This window comes from Eimeria necatrix, genomic scaffold (genome assembly GCF_000499385.1).
Source record: "Eimeria necatrix Houghton genomic scaffold, Enh_scaff4, whole genome shotgun sequence".
Lineage (NCBI taxonomy): Eukaryota > Apicomplexa > Conoidasida > Eucoccidiorida > Eimeriidae > Eimeria > Eimeria necatrix.
In genome coordinates this window covers 137,874-156,215 of record NW_013654790.1, presented here as the reverse complement: position 1 = coordinate 156,215, position 18,342 = coordinate 137,874, and the positions used below count along the sequence as shown (strand labels likewise).

Sequence of the window (18,342 nt, the reverse complement as noted above, 5' to 3'; positions counted from 1 at the left end):
TATGTTTCGCCTTTCCAACTCAACGAGGCGACATTGAAGGACAGCGTTTCAATAAGAGCCGTGAATGATTATCCCAAAAATCCTTTTCCATGCCATTAAAATCTTTATTTAAGGCTCAAATACTGCTAAATTTCGCGCCTTTTGCAGCGTTTCACAGTTGGCCAGAGCTCGGCATCCAGACCGCCCGCAAGTGGCCTCCCTATTGTAGAGCAACAAGGCCTCTACCTTTTGAGAAACCCACAGGGCTCTCCTGACTTGAAACCTCGTGAAAAAAACTTTTGGTGGAATCAGTATTATGCTGAAAACCTCCGAGAAGCCCGAAAACAACATCCGCAAGTGGTCTTCAAACGATATTTCGATCTATTCCAAAGTTTCAAGGAGCCCGTGTTGATTCTGTCCGTCTTCTGCTGATGCTCTTCACTTTTTGGCGCGTTCATTCACTTATCGCTTCAATATCTGCCAGCTCGAGGGAAAAATGGAGCGTCAGATTCCCAAAATGCAGATAAATATGCCGCTGGTGACATCTGAGCTCTTCTTTTCAGCACCGGAGACGGTTGAACAGCAAGTTGAAGCTCCTTCCGAAAAGCGTGCTCCAAGAGAGACACAACTTTTCCCCTCCATATCTTCGGAAACCGAAGTACAGTGCACCGGCGAACCCTTGGTCGCAGCTGATGAGGACCAAGTTGACCCAGACGCCGACATCTATGTCGACTTGAGCAAGGAGCTGGCAATAATTGAAGGCACACATGCAACTTCCTTTTGCAATGCCCCAGCTGGAGGAATGCCTAGTCGGGCACATGCCTTTGCTCCCTGTACTCCTTTCCAGTCAAGCAACCAAGCTGAACGCACACATATAGCTTCAGCTCAAAAAGCCGAGCCCCAAACATCTGACGCTACAGCCTCCAGTAGCAGGCTGAGACACAGAAACAGCTTCACGGAAAGCTGTCTACACCAGGCGGAGCCCACGCTGACTTTGTGGAGCACGAGGTGAGATAGGCAAGACTCAAAAACACCAGATGCAGCGCTGCCAGTTTAAATGATGCCTAAGTCTCAATTCCATCATTTTTCTATGCAACTGACTGATGAACATGTCTCCAATTTGCAACTACCGTTTCTGTGATCAGGAGGGAGGACAGGAGGTCCACTGGACTGGTGGATACTGCTGGGACAGAGAGCCGTGACCCACTCAGCTTTGCCGTCTCTCGTGGATTCTACAAGGAGAACTTGCATTCACACCATCCTCCTCACCTGAAGAAAAAAGAGAATGATACTGCAGACGAGGAGAGCAGTGAGGGCCACACCGACTCTGATATCGCCAGCCTCTTGGGCTCTGTTGAGCAGGCGAGGCAGCGCTTGAGGATGCAAGAAGATGCAGAAGACAAACTTGATGCTGCACTGTATGCTGGAGGCCTTTTTCAATTTTCCCGAAGTGCTGCGACGACCACAACACTTCTAACACGAGAATCACGAGAGTCCACAACCGCGACGCCGGCCCCTAGTCAGAGAGCAGGGGAGGCTGCGCCCATTGTAGGAGCAAAGGAGGCCTGTGCACCTGCTGCCAGTACAGACAATGGTCATAAAAGCAAGGAATCACAATTGGTCTTATCGCGTCAGATGCCTCCAGCCGAGACTATCAAGTCTTCCCATGGGGCCGTCCTGAGGGCCACTCCGCAGCCCGGAGCTGCTGAGCGCAGTGGCATGACTCGAGACGGTTTTACAGTTCTCTTGGCCTCTAATCAAGCTTCTAGCACATGTGAAACGAACAAATGCGCAGCTGCTCCTGTTGTTGGCGGTGGTATCGCTGCCGAAATGCGGCGAAATTCCTTGCTGTCTGCGGAAGTAGCTGACCTGAAGGAAGAGTTGAGAAACACGCGGGAAGAGTTGGAGAAAGCAAGGAGTAGAGCTCACATCTCTTATCGCATACACCGCCTGGTTCTGGATTGGAGGGACTCCGAGGCCATTGCTGAGGCGCAGCAGAAGCATCTAGGTGATGATCTTGATGGTGGAGAGGCGACTGCTCAGAAGTGTTTGCGAGAAATCGAAAGTGTGTTCGTCAAGGGCATTAAAGAGGGAGCTTTGCAAGCACAGGAGACGGCGGGACTGCAGCAGGAGTTAACAACGTGTCGCGAGGGGCTACGCAAGGCAGAGTTGCAGTGCGAATCCTTGCGCAACGAGATCTCATTTTTGCAGCTTGTAAACAAAAAGCTGAAAGAGAGGAGAGAAGAAGAGCAGAGCAACGCCTTCGAGGAGCTCAAACGGCATTTGGACAAAAAGACTAAAGAGGCCGCAGAAGTGCAAGATGAAATGGAGACCCTCAGGCGGGAGCATGATAATCTCAAGTCTCATTTTGCAGAACAGCTCGCAGCAGCAGACTCAGCCAGGGCAGCAATTTATCACGAGCTCAGCGCTACTCGCCATGTCTCAGACTTGAAAATGGCCGACCTTGAGGAGACCGTAGAACGGCTGCGGAACGAAAATAAACAACTCAGAGCCCACAAAGAGGCAGCGGAGGGCAGACTGAGAGAGTGCGCACAGGCAGAGAGGCTGGCACAGATCGAGCGGGACGAAATGAAGAGAAAACAAGCAAAACTTGCAGCCCAGCACGAGGCCTTGAAAAAAAGTCTCCATGAGATACGCGTCAGCGCAGCTGAGGCCAGACGCAAGTGGCACAGCTCATACAAACAGGACAGAGATGATCAGGACAACGACAGCAACAGAGATGCAAATAAAGATAGTGCTCTCCAGGGACCCTTAGGGAGGAACACGCTGAGCCTCAGTAGCCTGAGTAACGAAGTTCTGCCCCCTGAAGCTGCAACTGGATCCGCACTTAGCAGGCCCAAAGCCTTTCAAGTAGCCGACACCTATGGCTGCGCGCTTGCTACTGCTACCAGTGGCGATACCCTGCTACGCAAATGCAGCAGTCCTGCACAAGCAGAGGGGAAGGGAAAAGAAGAGGCGCACAGGGGCATTTCAAGCTTTCAGCGGGAAATGTCCCGTGAAAGCCTGTCTGGCCACGACAACGAAATATCTCCACAGCCCCGACCAAACTTTGGCACTTACATCGATCCGTCCGTGCAATGGAGACACAAAAGCGAGCCCGCAGTTGACGGTGGAAATAGTCCGGAGGAAACGGAAACGGCAGGGCATGCAGCAACAAGCCTTTCCTTGTGTCGCGAGACTGAAACCTCATCTTTGATCGATGCTTCTGGAGGCTCGAGAGGTAGAACATGCAAAAAAAGACAGAAAGGGATTAGAACAAGCTCGAACGATAATTGGAGGAGTGGAGTTGCCGATAACACTTCAGACGGAGGCCGCCCGGCTGAGCCTCTTGATAGACCGACGCAGGCTTTTGATCCACGGTAGGCATCTAAGCTGGTTTGACGGCTCCTGTTCAGGACATACAGTTTAGGCTAGAGGCTGCAGTTGAGCCTGTCACGTTCACTTCCGTTGCTTTTATGCACTCTTGTGCTGCAGACTCTGTGCAGTTGACACCCACGGGGGACCTTCATGCTCTGGTGGACAGGCGGCACATGGAGGCTCATCCGATCACCCTGTGATTTCCTCTGCGTCCCATAGCGGGGTATCCAGGTTTCAGACAGGTCCTGTTTTCTGCTCTGAATTCCGGATGTCTAATGACGTCCATTTCAGCACGTCTATTGCTCTGCCTTCTTCCGTTTCAATGGGCATTGAAGCATCAGACGCCGGCGCAGGGGCGTCTCCGATGTGCATGTACAATTCGAAGTTGCAAGAAGTACAGGAGGCGAATGACATGCTGCGAAGGACGAACGAAATAGTAGACGAAGAAAACGCGCGCTTGCGACAGGCACGTGCCCAGTATACTCATAGCTGCTGCTAGCTGAAGCTTCTCATCAACCATATTTTTCCTTGTTTATAAATGACTTCTTTTCTGCATCTGTTGCTGTACGTTCCTGCACACAGGCCATACTAGGAGCTGCGGTGACACTCAGTCCAAGGGAGATCGGGAAGGCTACTAATGGGTTGAGCAATCCCACAACCGTTAGGGCAAATGGCTCACTGACCACATTTGATTCTCTCGTGCTCAGCAGCGCATCTCAGGATGGTGAGGCTTAGAGACTGAGCTGGCATTGAAGCTAGCGGATACCTGCTCAGACGTGCATACATGTGACGCACGATTTCACCGATGCTTTGTTACTTACACTGCATCTATGTGTTTGTCAGAAGGCACAAAAGAGAAAAATTCGCATCGAGTTTTTGAAAGTTCTGCTAATGCAGCTGGAGAAAGGAAAGACTTGAGAGAAGCCCTCAGGAGGGACACAGGGGTGAGACATTGTAGAACCCCTGCCTAGAAAGAGAGCAGAGACAACTGATGCCTAAATTCTGCTGCACCGGGCAGCAATTTTCCACAGGTGCTGGATTAGCACGCCAGATACTAACAACTGCGGAAAGAAAGAGAGCATGAAAGAAAAGAGACTGAGAGGGAGACCGTATGTAGTTCTGCTATTTTGCGTCGCTTCCTGGGCTTTGAGTTGCTGGAGGCTATTTTCGGGTGGTCTTTCTCCTGTTGACTCGCGAGGAAACACACAAATCAAAGGAAAAGAGATGAAAGCACCAGCTGAACTTTCTTGTGAATGCCAGTATGGCCTGTATGTAGAGTGACTCTCTCGAAATGTTTTGGATGCCATGTTCTCCCCGCATCATTGGTATGCGCGGAAAGAGGCTACTTGAAACGGCATTTTTCCAGGTTTATGACTGAGGGTTTGCAGTAGGCAGATATGAGGCCGCCAACGCTGTGGTTGGCTGAAGGCAACTGCTGGAGTCTTTTAGTTAGGCTGGCAGGGGCAGAGGGCGAGCGCCACCGACTCCTAGTTTGGTCATAGGGGTGAGGGCTTCAGAGGGATTTTTGTCGTACTGCCGTACTGCTTCTGCCTTTTTTTTAAAGGTGAAACGATGCATTTCACATTTCCATGCACCTGTGTGTTTTTGTTGTGCTGTCAGAAATGGGCCAACGAGACGCATCAACGCGAAAAGCACTTCCTAGGGGTTGATAGTAGCACCAAATGCAACCTAACGAGATCATTTTCCTGTCCGCCTTCCACCTGGCAGCGCTTCGCCTCGTTGCAGGAGCTCAAACAACCGCTGGAATCAGTGACTGCGCAACAGTACCCAAGTCCTGCTGCGCAGTCACATGCGACAGAAGTCTGCAAGACTGAAACGGCGAACAGGAACCAAGATGGTAATAGCAATGAAGTGTCAAAGCTGGAGACCGTTGCAACTGTGGTAGTCCCTGAAGAAGACTCTTGCAAGGCGCCAGCAGTGCAGACTTATTGTGGGAGCACAGTCGGGCAGATAACGGGAAAGAACAGTGGAAATAACTTAGAGAAGGCAGAGGACAACAAAACCCCTCAACCTTCTCCACATGAAAATGCAAAAAGCGGGGGACCAACTGTCGTCGCTGGCCTCAAAGTAACTCAGCAGCAACAGATTGCAGTGGACCCTGTGTTGGACAAACCAAAGGATGATCAGCAGGAGCAGCAGCTAAGTTGGGAATCAGAGGCCGAAGTTGGAAATCACAGCATGCCAGCAAAGCCTAAAAGCTTTGCTGGGACAGAAAGTGCAGCGGCTTCAGCAACAGGACCTAACAATGCTCATGCCTCTGCTGCCACGTCCTCAACATGTGGGTTGTCCGCAGAGTCCCTTACAGAGCCCACAGATGTCTCATCTGCATGCTTGTCACCCGGAAATTCGACTGGCGTTGAAAAAGGGGTTTCATGCACTTCTTCTCTGTCTACACCAAGGCAATCCAGCTCCAGCTATGCTGTTTCTGCTCCAGCGGTGGAACTAAGGGGCGAAGTAGCCCGGCATCTCCCAGCAGAGACGGGGTTCCAGACGCCAATTTCACAAGATGGAACGCCTTCTCAGGTTTCAAAGGTTCCTGATCCCAACCGCGACGATCAGTACAGTAATTGCCACTTTTCTGCAGTGGAAGAAGTGTGTGGCGGTACATCAGCAGCCGCTGCTGTGGATTTCCAAAATTCGCTGTTTAGTGAACCCGCAAAGTTGAGAGAGAGCAAAAGGTTGTCTACAGTTGTTGAGGAGGTTAAAGGAAATGAGGATGCCTGTGATGCTCACAATGACGAATTCGACTCACCAATCCTTGGTTGTCCCTCTCGAAGCGCCCTGAGCGAGCCACAAACTTCTCGGAATAGTTCCTCTGAACGGAATACTGAGTGCGAGAATGTAAGAAGTGGGCCCGAGCGATCAGAAAAACAGATGGCTGATGTGCACAGTGCCACGGAGTCTGCGCAACTGCTGGTTGCTGAAGCTGGGCGGAGTTTTAAGCTGAAGTTCCTGCAGCACAGAAGGGAAACAGGCTCTCTTTACCCAGAAAACGGTCACAGTCGCAAATCACCTACTAACGCTTCTGTTAGCTCTCCCGCCAAGGAGAGCAGGGGCCCTATTATCGCAATGGCTAGCAGGCAGCAAAAGGGGGAACTATGTTTGTTGTCTCCCACGCTTCTCTTCTCAAGAACCTCTAACGGCAGCTGTCTTTCTTCCAGCCGGCGATGCGAAGCTTGCATTGCTACAGCTTGTGATCGCATCTTTGCTGAAGCGACGCCAACTGAGGCTGCGGCGATATGCAGATTAGCATCTCCAGCGCGTCGGGCTCTCTCGGGCGAAGAGCTCTTTCGGGAATCTAACACCTCACCTGCTGCTGCCGCGCGCAAAATAAGATCTCCCCGGAGAACCAACAGCGCAGCAGGCGAAGTAGCACCCACAGAAGCTCTGTTAAGCCCAAGCAAAGCCACAATCAAGAGGCACAACTTCACTAATAGAGCCGTTCATGAAAGTGGAAAGGTGAACTCTGCTTGCGCGCAAAATGAAGCAGAGAGAATGTCGTTGGTGCTTCCAGCAGACGCCAGGGAGCTAATATGGCTGCTATCACGCCAGTTGCCTCAGTTGGGATGTAAGGAAGCCTTTGTTGCGTCCCAGAAGAAGCCTGAGGCCTGTACGATCCGCAAACCCAGCGACTCCAGCTCGCGTCACTGCCGTACTTCGAATTCAAACCCTCGTCAGCTGCCGAGCTGCATCCAAAAACTGCCAGGAACAACGCAGCAGGCCAAAGCCAATACCGTCTCCCCTGCCACGCCTCGCCTGTCCAGCAAGGCTTGTCAGGAGCGCTTTCCCGTTGGAGTCCGCAAGAGCAGAAGTAAGAGTGAACGCAGCGAGAAAGGCTCCTTGACAATGAAGAAAGAGCAGACTCGAGTCACGAACTTGCCTACGGCAGCGCAGGTTCCTTCGGTGGCAAAGCCTTGCAGCTCCTCAGCGAGCAGCGCTTCGGAAAGAAGAGCAGCTTCGGCAGGTGGCAGGCCAGTCAATATTTCACGGCATGGGAACGCAAAACAGACTTCAACAAACGAAGCTATCATACGGTCCGCAACACCTGCTCTCCACTCTAGACAATCGACAGTGGCAAGTGCGTGTAAAGGCACAAAAGGTCGAGGAGAGAAACCTCCATGGGACTCGTCCTCTGTGCCGCTGCATGGAGGGCCGCGTATGCCCTTTAGAACCCTACTTAGGAGAAAAGACACTAAGTAGCAGTGGCAGCATCCCTTGATTTGCTGAACTGCAAACGAAGTTTAATTGAACTGGGGGTTCATCAATTTTTTGTTGAGCTCTTTTTGGTGCAGACTTGAGGCTCGTCCCTTCACTGGGAATTTTGGCAGTAGCTGTTTCCCCCAGATGCATACTTCTGCAAGGGGCCCAATGAAAAATGCTAGGATTTGCGACTTTGCAAGTTGTCATCTGTTGCCGCTTCGGGAATAAACCCTCACAATGTTACTGTTATTATGAGTAATCACATGCTACTGATTTGCCATAGCTAAGGGTTGAGGGTTCCCGATGAGTTCCTTTTATGTATCTCTAGAGAACAGAATCACTGGTTTGTGGAGCGGAACCACTCAATACAAGGATCTAGCAGTCCGTCTAAGTCCTAAAGATTATATTTTGAACAGTTGACGCGTCAAAACAAAGATATAGGCACGCAATTTTCCTCCAATTTCGCGAAATAGTTTTATCATCTCAACTACTGCAGACCAAACAGATATGAGCTTTGCAGCACCTTAGACTGCGCAGTTCGCTACAAATGATATAGTATGAAGGTCTGAGTTTTTCCAAGAGATCTTCTTACTCCAAGCCAGTTACGTTGTTATCGTGCAGCAGTTGAAGCCGATCTGCCCGGCTTTTTTCCTTTCAACGACGGGTGCTTGCAACAGGAGGACCGCCACTCTTGGGCTTTTCTGTTGCTTTGGTTGGCTCTTTCTCGTGGTCCCAATGCGACATTTTTTCTGTAATTTTCCACATGTCTCACTGATTTATTGTGTAGACCTATGCAGCACGTGCGTTCGCACAGGTACAACTATCGCGTCGCAGTGGCTCTTTCAGTGTACACACTTAACCGGGCAGGCGAGCTCGGGAAGCAACAGACTTTCCTGCAAGCCAACAGCTTCGGGGAGAGGAAAAAACTGCAAAGTATTTACTAAATAATATTCTGTGTCACAAAAGAGCAATGGGGTGATGCTTATGGAGGAAGTAAGGCGCGCCAGTCGTGGGTCATAGGCCAAGACCACATTGCTGTTAAGCGGAATCCAGCAGATAAGTCCCAATGTGATGATGTACTCAGCTAAAATACTTAATCATAAATGCGTCTGGTCTCAAGTTATATACGTTTTCCAGAGAACAGTTTGGTTGTGCCTACTCCCGCCTTGGCAGCGGGTCTGTGCGGGGGCCTGTCGGCTGTCGATGGGCCGCGAGTCCTTTATCCTTCCACGTAATCTGGGCAATTAGTTTGCATCTGTTGCACTGTATAGACGAAACAATTGTGATTTAGACCGAAGCAGCTTGGTGTTGAGTCCCTGGATTCTTTCGTCTAGGGCCAGCCAACCATCTGCTGCCTTCTGGCGCTTGGCGCACCGTATCAAGGCTGGAGATTTTACAGCCAGTGACTCTCGTTTTCAAACTGTAATGGGGACAATTTAGCAGTAACTATTCATACTGGAGCTTGTGTTGGCATAACGTTGCGCCGTAGGCGAGCCTTGCCGCTGCCGACTCGTGGTGTCGGCTCAGCCGCCGGAACGAACCATTCAGAACCGGCCGGACCGACGTCACGATCTAGTCAGAAGATGAAGCCTGAGATATCGGCACGGCTGTGTGGGGGCAAACGCAATAGTGGAGGAGCTTCACCCTTCAGCAGTTCCGCTTCGCACGGTGGTAGACGGCCCTCGAAGGCCCCCAGTAGGAGCGCCATAACTCCCAGCAAAGCCGCAAGGACCGACGTGTCACAAGAAAAGGAGGTAGAGGAAGTATGCACTTCATCTCCCGTACTCAGTGATGCTTCTTGTAGCGAGACGACTGCCAGCGATCGTCTTTCTTCGAGCGAGATAGGTTCGGCCTCTCGTGCCACAGTGGCATCTTCTGAGGGGCTCAAAGTAGAGGCTCCCAGCAACATGACGTCACCGGAAAGTCGGTTTTCGCTTAACGCTGATTCTTTTTCTCGCGAGCAGACGCTGGTGTTGCGCGGCAGAGTTATCGCGAACGACAGGAGTCCTTGCGCTTCTTTCGACGCTGCATGCAGCCCTAGCCACACGTCAATACCTGCCATACCTACATTCCGGCATAGGCCAGGACCGAGCGTCAAATCGCTAAAAAGCTCATCTCAGGAGGGCCTCAGGACTGTGGAAACGGCAGCCCAAGGGGCCCCCATTATCTCAACTGGCATTTGCACCCCGGTTAGACCCCAAAACGCATCTGCATTCCATCAACAACATCCCCAAGCTTCACCTAATCACTCTATCATTGCAAAATCTCATTACGGAAAGCATCATTCGGAAACTAAACCGCGCAAACATCGAGATATTCGCGCCTTCCCTTCTTCCCTCAAGACTCGCAAGATACTTACACGATTGGTGGGGGCAGCCAGCATCAAAACCTGCATAAAAAAACTTAATACTAAGGCTCTATGTTTGTAGCTCATATGTTCAGCTGCTGCTAAAGTAGCTGCGTTCTACGAAGTGCACTCTGTGGTAAATGTTTGCGCAGCAAGGAGGACTCAGTCCAGCAGTAATGTACAAGTACAGATGCGCAGCAGGACTCGGTATACAGGTACCGGTGGTGAGTGAGGCTCGACGCAGGAATCTAAGTAGATGTGTTTGCGGATGGTAATGCTGATGGGCACAATAAGTCCCTTAAATCCACATGCAGTTGTCCGTGCAAATGCCGACTTGAACTGTCAGCCAACTTCTGCCTCCAAAACTGTGCGAGTTGCTCGAATCATTCGTTTGGGGTGCAATGTTCAGAATAGACTCGAAACATCTCCTGTCAAATTAAGCAACTGGAGAGTTTCGTGGCAAGAGCTGTTTTGCTACAATCCCCGGCCATATAACGTGACGAAAGGCTTCTTAGAGAATTATACTGTGATCAGAGGGATGATGGAAACGTACATTCACAAGTTGACAGATATTGTTTTTGAAGTAAGTGTTCGACTGCTGTTTTTTTACCTCGACGGCCGCCACGCAAACCAAATGCACAATTTTCCCTCCAAGGCTGCTCAACTTTAATGTTGTTCCTTGCTAAAGCCTGCACATTTCTACGCTTCAGGATCGATGCACTGCATCGCAAAAGGAGCCCCACATCTATCATGCATATCTTCTTCCACCCATAAGCCCTCATGATTGGCTAACTGCTGCTTGTGAGCCCATTGGAATGCGAGGGTTAATCTCTGGCCGAAAACAGTTCAAGCCCAAAAGCATGTTGTTGTTCCACGGATTTGATGGATTTTGATCGGGTGCGATGGCGTTTACTTTGCGTTCAGGCATACAGTGCTATACCAGTGAAGATGTATGGCTTTCCAGAGGATTTTGGAGACGGGCCAGCGTGCCAAACGCCGGCGTTGCCAAGGCAGAGGCAATGCAGCCGGCAAATCCGAAGGTCATTCCTTTCTTGCCTGCATTCTCTAGGGAGGAGCAAGCAGAACAACAGCGGCAGTACAGGCTAGCCACGACGGCCGGCTCCTTTGCTTGCAACCCGGGTGCCGTATGCCGCCTCTACGAATCCCGCCCTGAAGCTGCCTCGCAGAAGCTTCCCCTCCACTTGTGGATATTTTTAGGAGGCAAAGATATGCAAGCTCTGGATGGTGAGCTAACGCAGGGTTGTCAGGCGGTGGCAATTTCGCTTTGAGGGACGGCAAGATTAATGAATTAGCCATGTATTTCTGTGGTTTTACACATTTTTGCATGCCTGTGCAAGTACGTCAGTGTGCATCTATTCATTTGCGCCACTTCTAATACTTGCATTAAGATGTTGCTGTGTGCTTGTGGCGAAATAGGCCTCGTAATCGCCTGGAAGCTTCTTCGTTGGGCCTCTGAAATTCCGCCAAGTGAGTTTGTTGACTCGTCTGAAGATATTGACTCTGCATCTACTTCTGAATCGGGGGGGACCGGACTGCTTAGCGCCCTCGACGTCTATCGTCTTTACCACCAGCAAGTAAGTGGATCAGGCTTGCATAGACACATCCGTAGTCTCTAAATAGGTGTGAATTGATAGACCTTAATTCGCCTTGACTGTTCTCTTACTCTCCGGTGCAGCGGAGGTATCCTACACAAGACCAAACGACTTATGCAGCTAATTGGGCTTGCGGGGAAGTCCCCTCTGAAGCTGAAGCAGGTAAATAATGGTGCACTTGCAGAATCAGCGCAGCGTTTTGTCTCTGCAAACTAGCGTATCGGCGTTTTGTGTCATTAGTGTCCCCAGTGTCCCCAAGACTGACCGTTTGGCCTTATTTTATTCTTTATCTCAGAATCTAACACCTTTTCCGCCTTTGGGCCCTTCTTGTACGACATGAATGGAGTCAGCAAAAACAGCCGATACCGCACAGCATTTCTGATGGTTGACATTCCAGGCTACGGCAACTCTACTGGACACCCATCACCATGCACGATCAGAAGCGCAGCTTTCCAAGTGGGGTTTTTGTTCATACTGTTCGGTTTATACGTGTTAAGCCATTCTGTTATGTATGTTTAGGAGCACAGGCAGTATTTATGGGGAGGTCTTTTCCAAAGTCACTTCACTTATGGGTTGGTCTTTCAGGCTGTAAAACACGCTATCCAGGAATTGATTGAGCACCACGACGAAGATTCGATCATTGTAAATATTTTGGGGTACTCACTGGGCTGTGCCGTCGCATGTGCACTAGCAGCAGACTTAGCTACCACGTTTACCCGAGATTCAATGTTTGCAACGCCTAGCCACAAGAAAAGCGGAAGCACCCAGTCCTGGGACAACATTGCAACAGTTGACGCTGGTCTGGCAAGGACAATGAACCTCCAATCAAGCAGTTCAAGGTCCCAAGGAGACTCGAGCTTCGATGACAGCATGCTTACCTTCAGAGATGCTTTCAATGTTACAATGTTTAGTAAAGACGGAGTGGATCATGTCTGCAAGGTTCATGGTTGGACGCCATCGGCAGGTTATTCCGGCGTCCGTCTCGCGGTATGCAAATACGAAAGGGGCATCCTTGGCAAAATCTGGCATATATAAAAATACAAGTGTTCGTTTTCTCATCATTATCAGCTGAATGGGGTTGGGCTGTTTATAGATATATGCCTATTCGTGTTATACGGGTTTCGTAGGTTAACCGTCTAATCTTGCTAGCTCCATTCACATCTACCAAAGCGATGGCCTCTAAGGTTGCGGCGTCAGCAATGGGAGGGGGCAGTTTCTTGTCTCGTGCTGTTAGTGGCCTGGTTAGCAAACAGATCTCGTGGGACAACAAGGAGCAGCTCGAGAGCATACTAATGGCGGTCAAACGTGAGCTTTTTACCAATTATATACTTAGCTACGCACAGTAACATCCTGCTTATTTTTGGCGAAGACAAGAAAGTTCGCCGCATACCATTGGTATGGGTCAAGAGGGCATGTTTTGTGCTGTGCATGACAACAGACCTTCAAGAGAACACTCATGTGTCTGCGTTTCACAACTTCCGCATCAAGATCCTTCATGGAGACAAAGACAATGTCATTCCTTGGACAATGGGCTTTGAGTTGTTCAACACTGTAGCTACGTTGAAGAAGCAGCTTAGCCTAAAGACACCCATCAGCGTACGCCTCGTTCGTGCTTTTCCAGCACATGCCAGTTTTCAAACTGCATAATTTCTGTTAACCCAAAAGCTTACAGCGAACACAACATTCATGCTTTTCAGCACACACGGGTTTTCAAATTGCACGCTTTCTGCTCATGTAGCTGTGACATATTGTAACTTTGGACCACTTTAAAATTATGCATGCCAGTTTTCAAACTGCATAATTTCTGTTAACCCAAAAGCTTACAGCGAACACAACATTCATGCTTTTCAGCACACACGGGTTTTCAAATTGCACGCTTTCTGCTCATGTAGCTGTGACATATTGTAACTTTGGACCACTTTAAAATTATGCGATCGTCTGTGCTTCTTAGTTTCAACGACTACAAGGGGAAACACACGCCAGCATCTTAAGCGGTGGCAGTGAACGCTACGTGCTAGAGAGCTGCTTCAACCCCTACCGCCTGCATCCTGCGGCCCCTCTTGCACTACTAAAATTTTATTCGAAGGAAACTCAGCTGCCTGAAGCGCTGCCATTTCGTGGCATTTACAACAGCACGCACTCAGATGTGCAGGAAATGCAAGTGTTTGGACCTCGAACCGCCACAACCAGCCAACACAATGCAGCCATCAACAGCAGCGCCCATCAGTACCACTCCCACAGCGTTCATCTTCAGCAAGCTTCAGGAATTATACAAACGATACAGCAACCTGTTCTTTCGAGGGCAAACACTTTTGGCGGCCCGTTGTCTTATCCGCAAGCTGCTCCGCAATTGTTATACCAGAGGTCGGGCACGCTTGGGACCATTCAGCCTAGTGGCGGAACGCCATATCAACAGCAGAGCGCCAATGCCCTTCGATACAGTAGTAGCCTCAAAGCTGGCAACAGTATGCTTCCCCTAGCCTCTAGCAAGTTCAGCGGATCGCCTCCCTTTGTAGTGCCAGGAGCAGGTATGGAAACCCTTTTGGCAACTAACGGTTCGGTGCAGGCATGCAGAATTCACTGTGCTTTTGCAGTATAACAATGCTCACTATGCTTCTCATGTCAGATGAGTCAGTGTGCATCTGCTGGTCATTGTCATCCCGAATGTACGTCTGTCGCTGCGTCTGTCACCAGATAACACAGTGGCCATACAGCGTACCGAGGCCGCAGCTCGACGCATGCCTGATCTGCCAAGTTCGTCACTAGCAGGATTCGCTGCGACGCCTGCTGCACTATGTTTGGTAAGCTCAGAGAGGTTACTAAGCCAACTGAAGTTGTTATACCCTTTTAGAGGACTGCAGAGGCATCCCTAGTACGATGAGCACTGTGCCCAATCTGTTCTTCCTCATGCGAGTAGGCACCAGTGGAGTCACAACCTTACTTACCACACACGCAACAATACAACAACGCGGCTACCTCTGGGAATAGTGGAGAACAAAGCCAAGTATCGCCTAGCAAGGAACGTCCGACAGGAACCCCTAGCTGGATGGCCTCTCAATCTTGTGTGTCTTCACGTTTCACCGGAGGCCCACGATGAGTATGAGCGTGTGGAAATTCCAAATACGCGGATACTCGCCTGTGCACCTGAGAAGATTGTCCACGCAGGGGACTGACCCGAACGGGCCATTTGGGACGGCCCGTCAATAATGCCAATGTTTTAAAATGGAGCAGCTTTCCCATGCTGCACCATTTCTGTCTTTATCTGCTAGCCTTCCAACTCAGCAACTTTCCCTCTATGCTACGCAAGACGCACTAGAAAAAAATGAGAGAATAGCCTGTGAGAAACTATGAGCAAGTGCTACATATAACGCCTCGTCAACAAACCCGCATTCTCACACACGGACACATTGAATGGGTGGAGAAAAACTGCAAAGCGTCAACAGACGGTATTTGCCATGTAGGGGACAACAGTAACTAAGAATGCAAACTTCCTATCCCCTCCAGCAGTGCGGTTCCTCTACAAAAAAAAAGTTTTTGGAGAAGCATTAGAGCCGCTACGGAACTGACAGCTATAAACCACCTGCGCAGTGGCCTGCTAGGGAATGTCGAAGGCAATTAGTCCAAGGAGCGGCAATATCGATGCGCCATAGGCGAATCCAAAGCTGGGTTGGGACGCTACAGCGTCACTCCTAGGATTTTCGTCTTCGGCTTCGCGTCGTACTCAACTACGTAGTTCGGTAACTTCGGCATATGGTTGCCTGCATGGACTGATAGCTCCTGAGGAGAGAAGTGTAGAAAAAAGCAGCCTGCAACTGCACACGGTCAGTCCTGCTCCCCACAGGAATGTAAAGCCTCACGTTCCACAGGCAAATGACTACAGCACTGCTCACCTTAATAGACTTTAAGTAGACTGTGCCATTCCAAACGTGGGAGGCAAGGTATGGCCAGCAACAAGTAAACGCTGCTTTGAATAGTAAGCCCGGGTGCAGCACGAGCAGCTGGTCCAAGTTGTCTTCGAACTTCTCCATCATGCCGAAAAACTCGCTCCAAAGCGTCATGCTCGGCGCGTTGGAATGATGAACCGCTGCAAACACATGCGCCGCATGAGAAAATCAGTGTATGCAGTACTTGTTGTTCAATGACTCGACCGAAGTTGCTATATCCATAGCGTAAGCGACCGCTCTTGTTTCAGACTCGGCGTGGGCATGTTCGCCGCCACCCCGAAGTACCGACAGTGCTAGGTTGGACTGTATCGTGAGTGTTATATCTGCCTCAACTCACCAGAGTTTACGTATAACAATGTATACTTGTCCCGAATAAAAGGATCAAGCGTCCGAATGATGTGCAGCAACAAGACATAAGAGTCGACCGTTGCAGCTGGGAATACAGCTGCAAGGAAAACAATGATGGGCCTTCCCGCGTTGTCGTGGCCTGACGGATAAATAAATTGCAATTGCTGCAACTGAGCTCCAGCAGCACTGTCCGCGAGAAGGTTTGCTTGTCTCAAGTAAGTCTGATATAGCGTTTCGCTGCTATCCGACGAGTGGTTCAAGCCGTGGCGCTGACGTTCACAAACAGCGACACAGTGCTAACGATCTTCTTTACGGAGGCTGTATGCGCAACAGTAGTCTACAGATAACGTCGCTGTATCCCTAAAAACACCTCCACAAAAAACACGATGCAGAAGGTAGAGGCCGTGTTTGTTCCTTCACCTTTATGTTGAGCACGTCAAGCCTTTTTTCAGTTTCCGTTTCTGCCTTCGCCACACGAAAACTGACGTCGTTGGAATCCAGGATGTCATGGTCACTGTCGCTCTCTCCTTCATCATCGGATTTCTCCTGGCGGGCCAGCATGCCGCCAAAAACCGGTTGTTTTGTTCCGGCCTCTCTATCTGCTGCTGGGGCTCCAGCGCCCGATTCATTCTTTGCTATGAGACGAATCCGACGCTCTGCAACATCGATTTCCCCATTGGCGTTTCCAACTTCTCGCGGCAGTAAGAAAGAAGCGTCCAGCTGTACAATCAGCACCGAAGTTGACAAAACACGCTGGAACGATCACTGACGAGAGCAACGGCTAGACGTAACAAAGTTCAGGTTTCTTGCCGTGCCTGCGTCAGCGTTTCCCTATCTATTGAGCAGGGCCGAACATACCTCCTCTGCACGGTCTCGGGGGAAGTAGGCAGGAATAAACTGCTTGTAAATGGCTGCATCGCTAGGACATCCCAGTACAAGAACAACAGCGTCTACGTCAGCAACCATCTTCTCCATCCAACGTCGAATACTCCGTAAACACGTATGCATCACTGCGTACTCTCCGCCAAGAGCTGCAGCAGCGTTGGGGTCCGCCTCAGCTACATTACCGCTTCTTCTGCAATCATTCCTCTGGATTGAAGCAAGTCTTGGAGAGAGACATGAAATTGCAATGCTTCTGAGTCGAGACTCCTTTAGCGCTATAAATACTTCGCGGATGCTGGCATTCAACGCATTGTGGGTCGCCGTTACATAGCGATTTGTAAAGCGAGGAGTCACCTGTGCCAAGTAGCAGACCCATGTGAAAGCTAGGCCTTAACGAACCAAACATTAGAAGCATGTGAAGCTGAACATGCTCGTGCGTGCATGCATGAGCATATTCGTTGTTACGCACGCAAGCTGACGCGAATATATGATCGTTGGATATCGCGAGCGAAAAGGTGCAAATCATGGCAACCAAGCACTGTTTTCCCCCGCCTATTCTTCACGTGTCACACCATTGTCGGAACTGCGCTGAGAGCTGGTCACTGATCAACATTTTAAAATACTACCAACTTGTACTCGCGCTGGGCAACTATTCCAAACCCTATGTTTCGGGAACCCGCAACTGCGTCCGTACGGTGTAGGCAATATGAGTGGATGGTAAATTGAAAGAACGGCAGATGCGCGCTTCTCCTGCTCGGCAGACATCTTGGTAAGACAGCTCCGTGTATAGGTCTTCGCCACCGACTGCATTGTCAACACACACAAGTACGAAAGTGCCCTCCACTGCGGTACCCGTGACACCATGAGCATGCACACAGTTTTCTACGCTGATTCCTGTTTCACATTAGGCTGAAAGGTTTCATGATTAGCACTGAAGGCTCACTCGAAAGCAGTCTCGCAGACAGTTCGTCCGAGCCACTGAATCCATCAGCGGTGAAACACATAAGACACTCAGTCCTCAAGGAGCATATATCTCCCTCGTAGATAAAAAGATGCTTGTTAACATCAGTGTTGACCCGAAATGGCAGAGGGTCATCAGCTGGCTTCTTGGACTCTGGTACTCTGTAGTTCGTTGGCGTATGCGTCGCCGTTGAGAGATCAGGGGTCAAATGAGTCGGGCTATCCAAGTCATCATAGGCCAGCTTGGACTCCTGCCTGAAGAGCACCACCAGACAAGGCTATAACTTCGACTAACTGACTCGAAAAGCTGCGCCTAACTGACTCGACAGGCTGCGCTGAGTCCAGCACAACAGCAGGCAGCGTATTATCCGGAGCAGAAGGCTTAAAAAGAATCACAACCAAGAGCTAAAGGGCTCTGCTGCCATACCAGTTCACGAGTGCATCAAGAGGAACCACCTTGGTTACGGGCCTGGGGGCCCGTACTTGTTGGTAATGCTGCGGGGACGTTGAAGCAGGCCACGACCTCCCTGGGTGATCAACTGGCGTTTCATCGGTCAAATCGTCTATGGATTTTCGGATCTCCTCCGTCACCCAGGCCGCGGCATCTTGAATGAGGTCTCCAAACGACATTGCTGTGACAAGGTCAGCACTTTATATCCCCCGAGTGGGA

At 50.2% G+C, this 18,342-nt stretch overlaps 3 protein-coding genes across 3 annotated transcripts; 2 read left to right on the top strand and 1 right to left on the bottom strand.

The window, feature by feature from the left end:
- Nucleotides 1-475: 475 nt before the first annotated feature.
- Nucleotides 476-7,578, top strand: ENH_00058900 (Proteophosphoglycan ppg1, related; the record flags this gene model as incomplete). The annotated part of the gene is made up of 6 exons (XM_013583627.1): nt 476-987; nt 1,125-3,359; nt 3,475-3,834; nt 3,969-4,081; nt 4,201-4,301; nt 4,978-7,578. The coding sequence occupies 6 exons, from the start codon at nt 476-478 to the stop codon at nt 7,576-7,578; spliced, it is 5,922 nt and encodes a 1,973-aa protein (XP_013439081.1).
- Nucleotides 7,579-8,681: 1,103 nt separating this feature from the next.
- ENH_00058890 (hypothetical protein, conserved) lies at nt 8,682-14,711 on the top strand (the record flags this gene model as incomplete). Its single annotated transcript, XM_013583626.1, is given in 15 exon segments — nt 8,682-8,788; nt 9,068-9,944; nt 10,078-10,149; nt 10,335-10,508; nt 10,636-10,726; nt 10,850-11,170; nt 11,363-11,520; nt 11,622-11,700; nt 11,834-11,994; nt 12,124-12,525; nt 12,666-12,843; nt 12,977-13,134; nt 13,490-14,066; nt 14,400-14,416; nt 14,421-14,711. Coding segments are annotated over 15 exon segments (3,663 nt in total).
- A 502-nt stretch (nt 14,712-15,213) lies between these two features.
- ENH_00058880 (Appr-1-p processing enzyme family domain-containing protein, putative) lies at nt 15,214-18,302 on the bottom strand (the record flags this gene model as incomplete). The annotated part of the gene is made up of 8 exons (XM_013583625.1): nt 15,214-15,315; nt 15,429-15,622; nt 15,820-16,099; nt 16,251-16,550; nt 16,689-17,066; nt 17,407-17,516; nt 17,656-17,927; nt 18,100-18,302. The coding sequence occupies 8 exons, from the start codon at nt 18,300-18,302 to the stop codon at nt 15,214-15,216; spliced, it is 1,839 nt and encodes a 612-aa protein (XP_013439079.1).
- Between the last annotated feature and the right edge of the window lie 40 nt (nt 18,303-18,342).